Genomic DNA, 17,601 nt, shown 5'->3' with positions numbered 1-17,601 from the left:
TCCCATTTTACAAGATCCAGCTTTACCACTATTCTCTGCCAGAACCCAACAGGATACCTGGCAATGCTGAGCTAAGAGCACCATACGTAATGTAGTAAAGGAAAAAAATCCAAATACTTGAATAAAAAAAAAAAAACTCAAATTTCCTCTTACTTCTCTCTCACATCCAGACTTTTCCAGGCTTCAGGGATATAGGCCATTGATCAGTACCACAATTTTGATTACCAGAAGACGACTAGTGAAATGTGACATGTGAGGCTGCGCTAATAAAAGCCTCCCAGTTCCTGTTTTCAAACAGCCGGTGGGGTTTTGGTTTTAGCCGTCCGTCCCTCGAGGCCGGCGGGGCGGCCTCCGCCACCAGCCTAACGCACAGGCTGCTGCTCCCTTACCCTTCCCAAGTACGGCCAACAGCTGCGCTGGGGACAAAAACGCACAGAGAGGAAAATTCTCCCCAAAAGAAGGGACTCAAGAGCAGTTTATTTACAGGTTACTACAGCTGGACTGAAAAACATTTTTACGAGCGACAAGCGGCCCGGCTCGCCGCCCTCACAAGCGCTGCCCGGCGCTTCCCCCCGCGGCGCACCTGGCCGCGCTCCGCGGGCCGGACTCCCCTGTGAACCACCCCCCCCCACCCCGTAAAGAAGCAATGCCGCTTCTAGGCGGGTCGACAAAGGGCAACGAAGATGCCTGAAGCACCGGAGAGGCTGCGGGGGACAGGACGTGCCGGCCGCCTACAGCGCTGGCAACGGAGAGGCCCACGGCGGAGGCCTCCCTGCCGCGGCGCGCCCTGCCCGCCCCAAGAGGCCCCACTGGGCCTCGGCGGCAGCTTCGCCCGCCCTGGAGACGCCTCCGTCAGAAGGGCCGGCGCGAAACGCCGCTCCGGGTCCGTCCCCGCCGCCGGGGCGGGAAGAGGAGCCGCCCCGGCGCTGTCTGAGGGACGGCCCTCGCCGCGACAGGGAGGGGAGGGGAAGAAGGGGAAGGAGGGGGAGGGGACACCGCCCGCCCCGCCGCTCCCCCCGCCCGCCCCGGCGCCCCCAGAGGCGGGCGGTCGCCGCCTGCTCGCCCGCCGCCCCTCGCCCCGCGGCGCAGGCCTAGGCCGCCGGCCGGGCGGGCCGGGGTGGGGTAGGGCGGTACCTGCGCTGGAAGTCCGTCTCGAAGGGGGCCAGGTAGGGGTCCCGCTCCAGCAGCTGCGTCAGCTTCGGCGGCTGCGGGGGTTGCGCGCTGACGGCGGCCGCCATCTTGCCCGCCGCGGGATCCGCGCCGCGCTGCGCCGCCGCTATATACACCCGGGAAGGGGGGCCGGGGCGGGCGGGCGAGGCGCCCCCTGCCTCTCACTGCCCGGCGCCGCCCACCGGCCGGGGCAGCCCGCCGGGGCCGGGAGGCGGCCGCCTCCGCCGCCCCTCCCCGCCCGCCGTGCCAGCCGCCTGGGGCGCGATGCGCCGTGCTCCCCCCCCCCCCCCCCCCCCCCGTGCCTGGGGCGACGGTGTCGGGGGCTCTGGGTGTCTCGGGGAGTCGGGGGGAGGGACGGCGGGTACTGGGGGGACTGCATCCCTGCCTCCTCTTGGCGCGGAGGAGCGAGGGGTTTGATCTCGCATCCCCGGTACTCTGCCCGCGGGGGGGGGGGGGGGGGGGGAGCGTAAAAAGAGCCATTCTCCGCAAAACGGTGCGGGGTGTCGGGGCGGTCAGCGGGGTGAGCGCGGGCCTGGGCCGCGGCGCCGGCGGAGCCACCCCTGAGGCGATGGCGGGCGAGGGGGAGGGGGGGGCGGGCTGGGGGGGGGGGGGGTGTGCTGCTGCTGCCGCCGCCGCCCTCGGAGCCCCGAGCGGCCGCCCGAATGCCAGTGCCGAGGGGCTGGGCGGCTCGGGGAGGGGGCGACCGGTGCTCGCTCGGTAAAGGAGATAAAAAACAAACAAGCAAACAAACCAAAAAACCAACCAAAAAAAAAAGCTGCTGTCGGAGCCGACCTCCGCGGCAGAGGGGGGTGTCAGTTTGTTTTCTTAGTGCCTCTTTGATGTCTTTTTTTTTCAGCGTGTCTGCTGCCGGGTGAACTCTGCATTCCCACGCACAAAAAAAAACTTCACACCACCACCCACCCCCACCCCCACCCCCCCCCCCCCAAACAGATTTGGTGTCCTCATGAGCGCTGGAATAAATTCCTCGACTGTGTGATAGGGTGCTGGCGTGCTCACAGGCGAGGTCAGCAAAACAAGACTCCGCGGGCATCCGTGAGCTCTCATCCACGCCGCGTCCCTGCAGCAAAATGTCGCTTTACCGGGCGCGTAAAGAATCCCAAAGTAAGATTGATTCAGCTGATCCTAATGCAGCTCGAAGTGCCCAGGTAGATTGCTGTGGAAGTTTTTGACCTAATATCAGCATGTCTCGTTTTTGGATAGGCCACCAAATATCCAAGGCAACTAATCACTAGCCTGACCATGCCTCTAGGCCAGCGTTTAACACTTTTATTTAAGGTCCAGCAATTTTGCTTTGTTTAGACATGTAGTGAGAACATTTATTTAGAGGCCTCTTTTGAATGCTTTTCAGCCGCGGTTTATAAACTTTTCAGCTCCTAGATACCTTACCTTGTTGCCACAACCATCTCCTAAATTATTACCCTCAGTTTGTAACTCATCTCCCCTATCTTGGCATCCTCTGAATTTTAGAGCTGCTTCCCCTTCTGTCTGCCAGATAACTAACAGCACAGCATGTAATGAACGCTAGCAATTCATTTATTAGTTTACCCAAGATAGGCTACAGCGAGAGTTTCCATAATGATTTAATTCATCAACGGTGTACATTTAACTACACTATATTTGCTTCCTTGCAGCAGTTTCTAACTACACACACAAAAATCCAAGTATTTTTGTCATTTTTTCTTTATGGAGTGCAACAAGTATTCCCTGCCCTAAGAATGTTTGCTATAGAAGTTGCCCCAGCAGGAGGCCTAAGCAGTTTTTGTTTGATTATTGAAAGAAGTAGCATCTGTGCTGTAGCAGAACTGCCTATCATATCCAGCTCTGATAGATCAGCATTTCTTTTTTCCCAGTGTCCACCATTCCTTCAGTCTCACTGGAGACTGAAAATCTGTTTTTAAAATTACCTGTGCTTCTCAAAACTTTTTGCATGGCAGTGATTCCAGTGCCTATGCTAAACCAAAGTTTAACGATTCTTGCCATGTTATTCTTGCTTCATGCATCATACTGTCTGCATTGTTTTCCTTTGTAAATGCATCACTGTCATTCTCACAGTTAACTAGTTTGGCAAACTGAAAGGAGAGAAATTCCAGCTGCTTATCAAGAGACAGGAAATTATTTTTTTTCAATAGTTCTGTGTTACCTGTGCTGCTGCTTTGGGGCTTCTAGGTGTTGAAGTGGAGGTAGGAGTGGAATTCCTGCAGCCTTTGAATTCACAAGCTTAGGAAACAGGAGCTTCACTCTTAGCGCAGTCTCTCTGGTTTTCTTCATTGTCAGGAAGCTCAAGCAAGTTCACAGCACCATTATTAGCTGTTTCACATAAACACAAGAGAGAGATTTATAAATCAGCATTAGCAATTTGTGTAAACGGTAGGAATATACCTCTGACTTTTGGCTCCCTGAAGCCAGGGACCCCTTCTTAACCTTCATTTGGAAGATTTTATGAAGAAGTGACACAGTATCCAGCCTCACATCCAAGCAACCTTGAACTTCAGAAATTGAAATTCTGTCCCTATAACAGACAAAGCCCAAGTGCTGTATTTAACACTCTGTGACCTGGGAAATTGATAACCATACCATTTGTATCTACTCACATTCCAGTTTACAAGTTGGGCATGATTTTATCTGCCTGCTTTGTCACAAGTAACTCAAAGATAATAAGGCACATATTATTGTGATCATCTATTATGCTGTGATCTAGCTGAGAATCAAAGGCCGAGGCTGACTCAGGTCACTGTCATTTAGTCCTCTACCTGGAGGCAAAATGGCAGTTCAAACAATGAACGTTGTCACACCAGCTGAATGTATCTTTGTGCATTTGTCAGAGATTGATACAAAGCTGGCAGCTGCTGCCGCCAATAGAAATAGGAAGAGGAGGACTGTAATAACTGCTCTTTTGGGGGGACAGCAATGGATCATATAGGGGTGGTATCTAAGGCATATGTGTGATACCCAGTTACCACTGAGGGTGGACTATATCAATTCACTCTAAACTAGTCTTTCAAAGGATGCTTGTGCTTAAGTTATGTATACTTTAAATTGTTGCGTAGCAATGCTGAGCAGTAACTGTATAGTTACAATTGTTATAAAGTCAATTTAATTTTTTTTAAATATGCAAAATTCAAATAGAAATCAAAGTGTTGGATTAAAGATCATTCAAGATCTGGAAAGCACTGAAGAATGAGAAAAATGGCTACTCTTGTCATGCAGTACCTCCATTTTGTTTCACTAATATTTTGCATTTCTGTTGCAAGAGATGACGGAAATGATAAACTGTATGAAATGGATTAGGAAAAAATCAGATTCTCCGTCATCAATAGTGTCTGTTCCTATCTCAGCCAGAGCAGATCTGTGTGGTCGCTGGCCTTGACTAGCTCTTGTGGAGCCAGGTCCTGAGCTCTAGGTGCTTCTAAACCAAGTGACTTAGAGTGGACCTGGTCCCTAGTCCTGGCCTGGCTCTGTAGGATGCTTCCAGACCTGTCAGAGTCATCTTTGGGATACAGGATTCTGCACTACAGCTGTCATGCACTACTGCTAATTTCTAGACTGCTGAATCCCACAGTTGTGAGATAGATAACTCATACATGAGGTACAGTGTGGTTCCTGCCATGTCAGTTCTCAGATTGCCCAGAGCAGGAATATGGGGAGGGTTTGCTGGAGTTACCTTCTAGCCTGCAGGGAGAGAAAGAGGGCAATGACCAAGGGTGTCACATGCCCAGTTTTTATTCCAATATAGACATAAATGGGGCATTGCAAACATCCATACCTGGATGCTACAGTGTGATCCCAAATACCACAAAGTACTCATTAGCCTGTTCCTTCAGCTGGACTCGGCTTTAGCTGTGGGCAGTCTAGAGACTCCTAGTTTAATCCATCTGAGAAGAGATGGCAGGTACCAAAGACAGCAAGACACTTTTTAACTCAGCTGTTGAGATCATTTAAGAATCTCTCAAAGTGGCAAGTCACAAGGCACGTCCTTTTTATGTTTAAATTCAATACTTAAAGGCTATATCCAAGATTTGTTGTCGTTTCGGTCTGGGCAGAACTCCATCCAATTCCTTTTCCTGAAAGAATTTTTACATCTAGGTGTGGTTGGCCCACTTTGCTTGCTTGCATGTGAGGAGATGTGTGCATTTTTTATTGCCATTGCACCTTTTGATGTCTTAAAGATGAGAAGTAGTCTGTGGCCAAGGACTGAGAAACACAGGAACACATGAGCTCTCCCCTGTGCCTATACTGGATCCCATAATGGGCACTATCAAGAAAAGGTGTTCCCGTGGACAGAGGCAGCTGTTCAAAGAGATCCGTGTTTCATTATTCCGGAAGAATGGATTCTTGAAGGATTCCCTGTGTCTGTTATAGAGGTGTCAGACATCTGCGCATGTTACGGTACACATTGCAGCTTCCCACCTTTGGACTGGTTTCTGCACATTCAGTACATAACACACAATGGAGTTCAAAATTTAAAAGAAAACTAGCTTATTTTGCCACATTAGCCAGCCATACTTACCCCTATTATTTGTTCAAAATCCATAAGAGATTATATGGACAGTTGTCATCCAGATCCAATACAAGTGCCCCCCTTAAAAAAAACCCCACATATTTATCTTGGTAGTCTTCTCAGGCAGGTTGAACATTGGAAATGGAGATTAAACAAGCTACTTATCCGTATCTTTGGATTCTCCAAGGTGAGACACATAGGAGAGAAGAAATGAATGGTCAGTGTTGCGCAACTGCTGCCAAAGCCAGACCTCAACAGCATGTCACAGTTCCATAATTAAAACTGCACTTCTAGCAAGGATTTAACTGTTTGATTGAAGATGATGAAGAACAAAAGCACATATCCTTGAAAATTGCAGCAAACATTCCAAGAATTCATTAGTATATCCATTAATTAGTTTATAGGTTGGGGTTGTTTTTTTAAGAAATGTAGGCTAGTCATTGAGACTATCTTTGAAGGTCTTACCTCTGCCCTGTCATGCTATCAGAAGCTTTAAATAACACATCTTTAAAGATCAAAACTAATGTACAATCTGAAATACTAAAAAGCCAGTTTCAGGGTTGTCAAATTCCAGTAAGCGCAGTTGATGGGAATGCCACTTACCTTGCAGAGCAAAATGAAAACACATTCCAACATTATCTAGGACCCAAAAGTCCTAGATAATGGCTTCTTCTTGCTTTCACAATATTGCAGTATTATTATGATTTGGTGTCCTTATTTTGTATAACAGAGTATCAAAAACTGTAAATATCTTTCATAGTTGTTTACACAGTAATCAAGACACTTCAAAGTGTGATACCAATTAAAAAATATCAGCAGATGCAGAAAAATATTTGTTGTGAAAATGCCTATGAGTCTTACTAAAAAAAGGTTTTAATTTAGCAGAAAGTCTTTAGTTTCAAATAATTTATTAAATGCTTCACAGACACAAGATACAGGAAGACTTAAGGAATATCATAATATTTTTGGACGTTGTATATACTCTGTTGTATTTATGCCTTCTATATGTATTTCTCAAAAGCAATTACTGCCAATAGTAATAACCTTCTACAACTGCCAATACTGCTTTTTCCTGGTATTTGCATATGTGTTTATGTGTTGGGGGAATAACATAAAACATTTGGGACTCTCTCCTTAATGCCATACCCACAATACTTGATAACTGTCACCTCTGTCTTACCAACGTGTGTTTAACGCTTAGGAAATAAGTACCTTGAGCTCTTCAGGATAGTTGTCCCAAAGGAACATTCCTGCTATTATTGCAGCGGGCTTCTGTAACAATATATTGCTATTAAACAAGCAACTTACTAACACTACCCAAATATTGTATGGTTTATATCCAGTACACTTAGAATAAAGAATGGAACACCACAGCTTCAGCAGCAATTTTGCTTTCTTGTTGTTCATTGCCAGGTCTTTCCTAAAACCCCGAGAATAATCTCACCTAGGAAGTCTCTTGAAGGCTGGTGGCATGGTCTCGCATTCCTCCCTGAAACACTACGGGCATTTAGGCTGTTTGGCCTTTTACTCAGAAAAGAAAGTGAGGTTGCCAGATATTTTTTTCAGAGGGTAACATATCTGATCCTGGGGGAGGTCAAGTGAGGTGAGAAGAAAGGAGGACATCCATGTTGCTAATGCTCTGACAGCTCTGTCAATATAAATTCATTAGTAAGTGTAGAACTATTTTCGTTTTCAGAAAGCAGAATAGTACCTAAATTGCCTTCATGAATTTAAGTGTATACTGAGCTCACCACAGTAAAAGCAGATGAATCTGGTGCAAATTTTGTGTGAAATGCAGAACTTTTGGAAATCCAAAATGCTTTCTGCAGAAAGTCTTTTATATCTTGGCAGTATTAGTTGTGGTTTAGTTTTTAATGGCAGTTGACCAAATAGATTCTCAGGTGTGACCAGTAGTGTTTTGAATGAACAGAAAGATGTGACAGGGACAAGCTCCTTAGTGCTGCACTCAAAATCTTGCTATAGGCAGAAGAGAACACTGTATATGGAACTAAGAATTTACTGTTAGTCCAGTAACTGTTTTAACATTATAATTGTCCAAATTATCTGATTAATATGCAAAAAAACCCACCCTCATTAATAGTGCAATTTAAATTGTTATACAGAAAACATCCTAGCACCTATGCCTTTTCTCTTAATATTATGCCTCCCTTCCCAGTGTGCCTCTAGGTCCTAAGGTTGACAGTTTAAGTCTTCCTTAGGCACATGGGTCCGTATGTGCCATGACAAGGCATTGGCCTCCTGAGGTCTTTGCCGCACACAGCCTGATGTTCATGGGAGGAGTGGGTGTCTCCCTCCTCAATTTTGAGGTTCCCAGCTGAAGTCTGACAACTGCACAACAGCCTCCCCCAGGTGCAGTTGACATTAAGGATGCTGTTGGTCATGCACGCACTGCCCGGGGCTGTCAGGTCCTTTCCCCTAGTGGCACTGGCAGATGCAAGCTCACACAGGTTTAGCAATAGTCACTCAGGCACTAGGCAAGCAATGGCAATGGCAAAAAATAACATGTACCAAGCTAAAATTCTCCTTTTTGATAGATGGTCTGCTAAACACAGGCTAATGGTAACATGAGTCCAGCTGAGATGTTGCAAACTCTGCTAGGACCCCAGGCTTCTTAACAGGACTGAGTGATGGCACCTGAAAACAATAATTTTTTTCCTATGTGGTCTTGTGTGATGATAACACTTAAGGGTCTGAGGGTATAATGATGTATAACCATTGTACAATCACTGAAGCTAGTATAACAACTAAAATTACAACTGTAGGCTATAAAGCTAAATTCAGGTTTCTGTAGATGTCGAAGACCATAGTCTTACTCTTAAGGTAATGCTGTAATTTGTATCTTTACATTGCATGTGTGCCTATCATTCGGCATGTTACACACTATGAGATGGTTCACAGTGATTTCTGGATGTATATGACCATAATCGAATGGATATGGCATAGATAATGACACAATGGAGCAATTTCATAATCACATCTTGGTCAAATCTGATCTAAGCAGTTGTCAAAACATTGAAAACTAATATCCTTACCTATGTAATGCATGTCTTGAGTTGTTTTTCTGGAATCTGTGTAAAGAGACTATGAAGAACATCTATCACGTTCAATAATCCATCTTTATAAATGCACATCTCATCTCAGAAACGCTCTAACTGTAGATCTCCAAAGTTACCTAATTAGCTGTAGTTGAATAATTGTGCAATGTTACGTATTATAAACATAAGTAACATTTTGATACCCTATCAGCTCAGGCACCCCTGATTTCCACCATTTTCTGCATGTCTTAAAATATTCCCAGTACAATAAATGAAGGCACAGTCTTCACAATCCCAATGATATAGAGCTACACTTACAGGTGTGCAATCTGTTGCCATAGGTGATTGTATTGTAGGCAATACAATTTTCCATAGGAAATATTTTTATAGCTCGGTGATTCATCTTTCCTTCTTAGACCACTCAAAATTCTATATTTTGTAAATACAGAAAGCTTCATCCACGACAAATGCATACACACACACACATTTTTGTTAGGAACATAGGTATTAATAGATTAGTAAGAATTAGATCTGTCCTCACACAGAGAAACAGGTTTTCTATTGCTTGGGGAGGAATCCTTTGGGTTGGATCCTTTGTCTCTTATTACCTAGGTTTGTATTTTGCTTGCTCTTGTTTTTAAACCATGGCATTTGAGTTAAAAGTAGTATGGCTTTCACTTTTCCTATATGCATATATCATAATAAAAATAATCAGTAAAGAAAACTAAGCGATAGGCAGCTTACAGTGTGCATACATTTGGAAGGGATTGCTTATACTATGCTATCTGTGGAAGATAAAATAAGCAAATATTATTACTAATAGCTAAAGCACCTCCCTCAGTATGAGTTTCTGAAGATATCCAGGTTAATTAGCTGCATTTCTGTTTACTGAATACTTTATGTTGAAGTACATAGTGATGAAACAACTACTTCGTTACTATGTAGAAAGAAGATTTGCTTCATATTATTACATAACTTTAGTAGTCCTCCATCTGTTTTTGTTTTGCTTTTGTTCCATCTCGTCTTTGCAACAAATAGCTAAACATTTGTATTTTAATTCAAATAGCAATCTTTACAATTATGCATAATTTTTCACCATAAGATATTAATTACAATCATGTATTACAGGGGTAACTTCTGGTTTTCCAAGTTAATGTGATCCCAATTCCAGTAGAATAGTTTAAGGGCTGATGGCTTTCAGTCAGTGTTCCTCGGTTTCACACACCCTCCCTCTTTGATATCTCTTTGAGCCCTTTGTTTATCTCTCAAAATTCTCCCTGGATGTTGGACTCAGTCGCCTAATCCTATTCAAGAAATGGTTGATAGCACTGCCCAACGCGATTGTAGTTTAACCAGCCACTCGGTGCAGATATTTCTCACACTTGTGCGATCAGCTCCTGGAGCAGGGCATCATGCATCAGCAATCACACTTCTCGCAGCGGTTCTGCTTTCTCCTGCCTGAATATCCAGCTTCTTTGTTTGTTAGCACTTCATTCTCTTCCTCTGTCTGCTTAATCAGAATAGCCTTCTGAATTGCACAGATCACAGCCTGTGCCAGGTGTTCAATCTTTTTGCATTACATTATATTATGTTCTATTCTCAACCAACATCCAGGCTCTCCATTTTCCGCTTGTCCCTTAGTTGCACCGGGACAGCAGGCCATCCCCAATGATCAGGTTGTACTTTGGTGTCTGTAAAGGTGAGGCGTTAGCAATTAATTGCCTTTTTCCTTATGCCAGTCTTCAGTTAGTGGTCTGGTAGGGGGCTTGTTGGAAATACTGTCCCAGTACCGCATCTCTTCACCAGTTTTCTCGCGTTGATTCCATGTGCATGTTTGTGATAGGACTGTTTTCTTACTACACTATTTCCGACCGCTGCATATGTGCATGGACTACTTTTCTGCTTCTTTTTACTTTGTCATCTCCTTTTTGCCACTTTTACCCAAGATTAATATTTGAGAGTAAATACTTACAAAAATAACACTTTTTACAGCTTCTAAGTCATACACTGTCATGGATTTCTGTTTGTTTTTCTTGTTTACTACTATTTAGTGTCCCCTAGATCACTTCTTCCTTCATATGGATTGCTAGCTCATTCCATACCGAGAGAGGGGGCTTGCCTTATCACAAGTCATCGGCCCCTGAGATCTTCACAAGAACAATGATGTTCTTGTTGGGAGGTTCTAATTCCTCAGTCTTAGGTACGTTTGATTTTATTTTTAAATCTTTTCCTTACACTATCTGCGTCCCTGTCATTGATTCCCAGTTAGTTTGATTATTGCACAATATCTTTACTCCAGGGCTCTCAGCAGATATCTGCCATCCTCTGCAATTTTATTCCACTATTATACAAACGTTAACTCTACTAAAATCAGTAGTTTCAGCAATATAAAACTGTAATTCCTTAGTGGAGAATCCAGGAGACAGGCTAGAGAGCAGTGGTTGATTTTTCAAATTCACAGGAGTTTTGCTGAAATACATAGTCAGCAGAGCTGTATAAAACTGGAGGTCATTGCATTGTTAAGTTCAAATTTGTCATTTAGCTACTTGAGTAAAGCATCTGTAAATGAAAGACATCACGGACATTTATAATGTTGCAGTACAAAGGCCCGTTTTCAGTCTGCCTGCAATTTAGTAGTTTGTCAATATAGAATATAAAATACTCGAGTCCAGTATTTCTTCCAATTTGTTCCGGTTTTGCAGAATTTGCTAAATTTATGTTAAAATTCTGACTTAGGTTATGAAGAGCCTTATATCCGTGACTGTTGGGGCCATGAGCAAATCAGCTCATTGTTTGCTATTCTCTTATATTAATCAACTGCTCTTAGATAAATATGCTGTAGAAATACTTAAGTACTCAAAATGCTCTGTCCTGGTAAAATAATGCAAATATTTTTAAGTCTTGTTTTATTCCAGCTCTTTTTCATCAAAGAATCTGAAATATGAATAATTGTGGTAGGATAAATGATACATGGACCAGTAGGCATACTGAGTCTCTGGAACTCATGTGCTGTTTTCTTTGTGTCATCACTGACTCACAACACAGTGTTCTAGGTAAAATTATTGTTACAGATGTATAGTTTGCCTTAATATCAACCTTCTATAAATGTAACATTTTTTTAATCAGTGATATGGTTCACTCTGGTCAGTCAGGTCAGTATAAGTCAAATACCAGCCATGTTAGTACACTATAAAGAAGGAATCCTTTCAAAAGTCTTTCATGTCTTACCCCTATTAAAACTTAAGTGTCACAAAACACACTAGGTCCTCTCCTGGCATTTTTCTATTGGTCATTATTTAGCTCTTTTACCATTTGCAGTTAAGGCATTCATTTATGCAAATGCAGAGATTTCTTCATTGATAAGATCATTGTCCAAATTGCTAGAATTATTTGCTCTGTTTCCTCCTTCCACAGTTTCAGCTGCGCAGTTAAAATACTGAATTGCTCTAACAGTTCATGAATTATATGTTGCTTCTTGACCTACGTGCTCCTTCAGCTGTCTCCTCAGTAACTCCTGTGTTGTCATCTGTTTCAACACATGCACAAGAAAAACTCACAAAGGTTTCCATCCTGGGAGCTGAGTCATTCTCTAAATCAGGACACAAAATCTGAACACAAAATCTTTCTCTGCAGAACTTAAGGGCAAGTATTACCTATGTGATTCTACATAGGATATTTTAGCTTCTCTTACTTAAATTACTTGTCTGTCTGACTGAAAAGCATATAATTTAGCAGTATCCACCAAAATTTTCTATGTATTTGTATCGTGTGTGTTACATAATGCCAAAAACTTAATTATCCTTCTCAGGTCTCTGTTCTATTTCCTTTATATTTTAATTATGATTTCAAAATATACTCACATCTTCACTGGTTTGGTTTTTTTTACATACATCTAATTTCTGTGTACTGTGACTACTTTCCTGTCATCCAGGAAACCTCCAGTGCTCAAAGAACATAACCTCCTGTACAATCAAATTGTTATTCAAATCATACTATTAAAAGACACTCACAGTGAATATCAATCTATCTTAAGTCATCTGATATACCTAACATTTAAAAGGGCTGACTAATGAGGACATGTATTAGGTAACCTGGAAGTGAGGAAAAAGCAAGACCAACTGTTCTTCTCTGATTCTGTTCTTAACGATATGAAATACCATACACATTCTTTGTACTTTTAAATGAACAAACTTGCTTTTAATCCTGTCTCTGTGCTTGCCAAAATTGTGTACTCTGGTAGGTTGAAACCACTCTAGCACTACTACAAGCTATTAACACTATAATTTTTCCTGTTTGTGTCCAAATTGCTGGGTTACTTGCAGCTCCGCATAAGATTTACGTGAAGACTTCTGAAAAACTCTTGTGTTTAAGTTGTATTACGTTGTTTGAAATAAAACTTTTCAGCTGATTTCTCCAGTATAATTCTTTTCGTGTTTTAGGAATTTTCATGCTAGCTCTGCTTTTATAAATACCGCTTTTATTAAATTTGTAATCTCCCAGATTAATACTCTTTTTTAGTTTTCTTCTTGCTTTATGTGCTTGCATGTTTATCTTCTCCCTATCACTTTTCCAGCTCTTTTTTGTTTTAATGTGTTTTTTTTACCCTCTTTTTTTTTTTTTACAGTAAGTCATGTTTAAAGTTACATGCAAGAAAATTGAACCCCGTGCCGATGGATGAGATAAACTTTATGGTTTCTCCATGATCTCATTGCATGTTGGTAAAGGGACAGGACTGTGGAATATGAGACACAAATGTCATCAAAATAGTTCCCTGGTTTTGTAAGGAGGTGCACAAGGGGTCATTCCTTTTCTGTACGATGAAGCATGGGTATTCATAACTGTAAATAAAAAAAAAAAAATAACTGTCATACGTTGTTTCTTGTTTTTTCTAATTTCCTTTCTTTAGAATGAAGCATGGATATTCACATTCAAAGAAAAAAAAACACAATAATAAAAACTATCTCCTGTTGTCTACTGTTTTTCTTAAATCTCGAAATGTTTTGCAAATTTAACTTAAATCATTAGTCATGTGTCTTGCCCCCATTTTTCATCTTTAGAATAAACTGAAGTATTTCAGCTTTTAGCATCTGTGCTGCTTGTTCACATGATTTCATTTCTATGTTGGGGACCAATTTTTCATAAACATCAAGACCTCTTTCAATGCTAACACAATAGTGAGGAACTGAGGTGGGTTCTGTTGTATTTCTGTGGTAAATTACATTCATTTTATAACCTATTCAATACTCAGAAACATGAAAACAAGCCTTTTTATAAATTTGAATTGGGTACATTGTGCCTTTCAGGTTAATCTATTTTACATACTGCTTTGAGTGCAAGTTTGCATATTAACTGAAAGAGGTTTGATTAGTTTTATTCTCTTTATTCTTTTCTTTTCAAAATAGTCTTCTGCATTGTATATTAGCTCTATTAGTAAAAAGTATAAAATCTTCTCTGATAACTTTCCATTATGTTACAGAAGATTCAACAAAGCCTTTAATTTCTTTTGTCTTACATGGTAAACCTGGATGATTAATAAAAAAAATAATCTTGTTCCAAGAATATGGTATCTGCGTGTAAATATAATACTGTCATTCATAGTTAGAGATAATATGCAGAGGTTATAGCTGGGTGAGCTATTTAAAAATCAAAAGCACCACAGTCAGAATGTAGTCATGTTTGGAGGAGCAGTACCTAAAAGTTACCCTTCAAGAACATATCCTTCTAAAGGGTAACCAAATATAATTACTTCATGTGGTGCTGTATAATTGAGATGTCTTGGAATTCCCCCTCTTGTAACACTTTTGATCTAGCTGTTAAGTTTGATAGGGTAAGGTTAAATCTCCTCCTATCACGGGTTAGGAAATACTTGTAGTGCTAAGAATAGCTCATTAAAGGTGGATGGAAAGTCTCCTTTTCCAATGTGCATATTAATTACCATAACACTCTGAATTTGTCTTTGCCGGCAGATTGACATACCTTCCTGCTCTGTCAATGAAAACTGAGTTTCTTGTTGATTAAAACTGCCACTTGCCTAGAACAACTAGATCCAATAAAGTAAAAACAGGGAAAGTGGAGCAAGATCTTGTAAAAATATACGGTCCTGTTCTAAGGAAAACAGCACCTATTTCTTTTTAGAGAGAATTTGAATTGAACAAAGGACTTTCCTGAGTCAGTAAACTCAGATGATCTGATCCACTGTTGTTCTGGACCTCATATGACCCTCTGCTGAATTATTGGCTTTGCAGCAATGTCACTGATGGCAGAAAACAGGTTCGTAAGTAAACTTACCAATGTGCTTGAACCTCAGAACTTCAGGTGAGCAGCGCCAGGGACACCTGTGGCCTGAAGGCAGAGACAAAACACCTTTCCTCCTACAATACACATGGAAAACTCATGGTAAGGAAGAAGGGCTAGAGAATATGTACATCACCAGATATACGTCTCTCTGTTTCCACAGGACCACCCTTACTTTTTCCTATATTCTCTGCTCCAGTATAGAGAAAATCACTGCGTAACCAGTTTAAGATGTGTGCTACAACACCATTTTTTGTTCAAGCTAAAATAATTTTTTGACCTATCTCGCGGAGTGCAGCACACTGCAAGTAAAATATATTCCTAAGAAATTAGTAATATATGCAGCCTTACCTGACTTTCCTCTCAGCCACTGAAATAAGATACTCATTTTCTCTAAAGCGTACGTAGATGGATGTCTCGAGTTTATGAACTGCCAAACGTGTGACTTGGGGATAACTGCCAGAGTGGCAAGGCAAACAAGAAGCTGCCCAGCAGTGGATACTGACGGTGCTTGTCTAAAATCCAGTTAAGGATCCACTGTTCCTTGTAAGAAGTGCAATCCATGTGTAGAATTCTTCTAATAAAACAGACATCTCCAGGTCTCATCGTCACGAAGTGATTAATTCAGTAGTGAAGGAAGGTTTCAGTGTACCTTCAAAAGCGCATGGAAAAAAGGCTAAATAAACAATCTCAGCATAATTAGGAAGAAAAATATTAGCTAAGGGGTCTGCTATTCAAAGAAAATGGCCGCCCCTGCTGCTGCAGTGGTGAATAAAATTAAAAAAAAAACAAAACAAAAAAACAAAAGTAATATATAATGTGGAATGTTTTATTTTCATGCTTTTAACAAACATTTGCAGTATCTTATTAGAACTTGGCCAATTTTTCAACAAAAAACTAACTAATTATTTAAATACTTTAATGTGACCCACTCTGGTATTGAAGGGAATTACAAAGCATTAATTCTTTTAGAAACTTTTTCTCCAGTTACTGAAAATCTTTTCTATGAATCTGAAAACTTGTCTATGCATTATTTTTGGTCTGTAGGTAATCCACAGATAATCTGGGAACTGGCATTCATAGCTGGAAATTTTACTTCCTTCAGCTTATTTTCACTAGGCTTGCATGATATTCCTGGTGGCTGTAGATACATAGCATGTTGCTGGTGCTAGATATTTCGACATGGCTAGCTCAAATACTGTTTTGAACGATTTTTCTCGAGACAGTCACTTAAAATGTGTTTATTTCTCTAAGGCTGTGATCATCAAAACCCAAAAGGGACAGTAAATTACTGAGCATGTTCTTTTACCAATTTGACCAAATACTCCCGAAAAAAAGAATTCAGCATTCACTGACTGGCAGATAGCCATGCCTTTATATCCAGTAGGACTGTCTCCCATGGGACAAGAACAGCCGCTGGACCTTACCTCTACCTAATCTCTTCAGTGCACGGTCTTTCTGAGTGACAGGGCTCTGCCCGAGTATTACCGTAGCAGAACTCCCCTGAGGTGCTCTCCTTTAGACGTGATGAGCCTACAGCATCCCTTATTCTCTATTTCTGCGCTTAAATCTCCTTCTCAGAAGTGCATCCCTTAAATGGCTGGATTTCAGCATGTTTGATTCTTTCTAGTTTGAATGTCCTACAGCGACCACTTTTTGTCTGGCCCCAAAGAGGCATCTCTTTGTTTCTAACCTTATTAACATAGTAAGCCAAACGACGATTCGCCTCTGCGTGACACTTCTCTCTGGGTAGTAGGCTGCTGTGCAGTGGCTTGCAACTTCTCCTAGAGCTGTTTTACAAGAAACGGACAAATGTTTCTCCATCTGTAGCCTACTGTAAAGCTTATCCACTCCAATACATGCAGTAAGTCAACTTGCCAGTAGTATGACAAGTAGTATTGCCAGCGTCACAGGTCCCCACACTCAGCACCCATCGTGTTTCTCACCGCTGCTCTGGAGATGCTGGCCACCTGTCCTTCCCGGGCTCCGGTTGCCTGGAATTTTGATTGCAAAACCTAAAAATGGGAAAGCAGGGCTGTAACCTGGAGATAGGTGAAGTAGGTCATTCCTCAGTTAAAAGTTCCACCATTTCGGTTTTTTATAACTTTTGATATATTCTTGGGTATATTTGCTAATCACAGCCCGGTTCCCTGCTTTCTGGATTCTTTGACTAATTTCAAGCAAATTTATCATGAAAAGGTAGAATCATAGAATCGTAGAATGGTTTGGATTGGAAAGGACCTTGAAGATCATCGAGTTCCAACCCTCCTGCCATAGGCAGGGACACTTCCCTCTAGACCAGGTTGCCCAAGACCACGTCCAGCCTGGCCTTCAACACCTCAAGGGGTGGGGACTCAACAACCTCTCTGGGCAACCTGTCCCACTGCCTTACCACCCTTAAAGTGAAAAACTTCTTCTAATATTCAATCTGAACCTGCCCTCTTCCAGTTTAAAGCCATTCCCCCTCATCCTATCGCTACATTCCCTAGTAAAAAGTCCTTCCCCAGCTCTCCTGTAGGTCCCCTTTAGGTACTGGAAGGCCGCAATAAGATCTCCCCAGAG

The 17,601-nt window shown here is 42.1% G+C and overlaps 1 protein-coding gene and 1 long non-coding RNA gene across 4 annotated transcripts in view; one reads left to right on the top strand and one right to left on the bottom strand.

The window, feature by feature from the left end:
- GBE1 (1,4-alpha-glucan branching enzyme 1) overlaps positions 1–1,238 on the bottom strand; it is a gene marked incomplete at its 5' end in the record, with an annotated part of 179,229 nt that extends 177,991 nt beyond the window's left edge. Inside the window, one exon of the mRNA XM_082496920.1 lies at positions 1,135–1,238. Within this exon, the coding sequence (XP_082353046.1) occupies positions 1,135–1,238 (104 nt within the window). The remainder of the gene's footprint in view (positions 1–1,134) is intronic.
- LOC309682841 lies at positions 1,026–13,503 on the top strand. 3 transcript variants are annotated; one of them, XR_014270160.1, is made up of 5 exons: positions 1,026–1,166; positions 2,027–2,292; positions 10,797–10,945; positions 12,160–12,387; positions 13,370–13,493. It is a non-coding gene; the product is annotated as an uncharacterized lncRNA (long non-coding RNA). The 3 variants fall into 3 exon arrangements; XR_014270161.1 differs by having other exon boundaries at positions 2,027–2,336; XR_014270159.1 differs by lacking the exons at positions 10,797–10,945; positions 12,160–12,387 and having other exon boundaries at positions 2,027–2,336; positions 13,370–13,503.
- Positions 13,504–17,601: the final 4,098 nt, after the last annotated feature.

Source organism: Vanellus vanellus (genome assembly GCF_965231255.1).
Source record: "Vanellus vanellus genome assembly, chromosome: 1".
Taxonomy (NCBI): Eukaryota; Metazoa; Chordata; class Aves; order Charadriiformes; family Charadriidae; genus Vanellus; species Vanellus vanellus.
The sequence above is the reverse complement of the archived record's forward strand: the minus strand, read 5'-3'. Positions and strand labels throughout refer to the sequence as shown.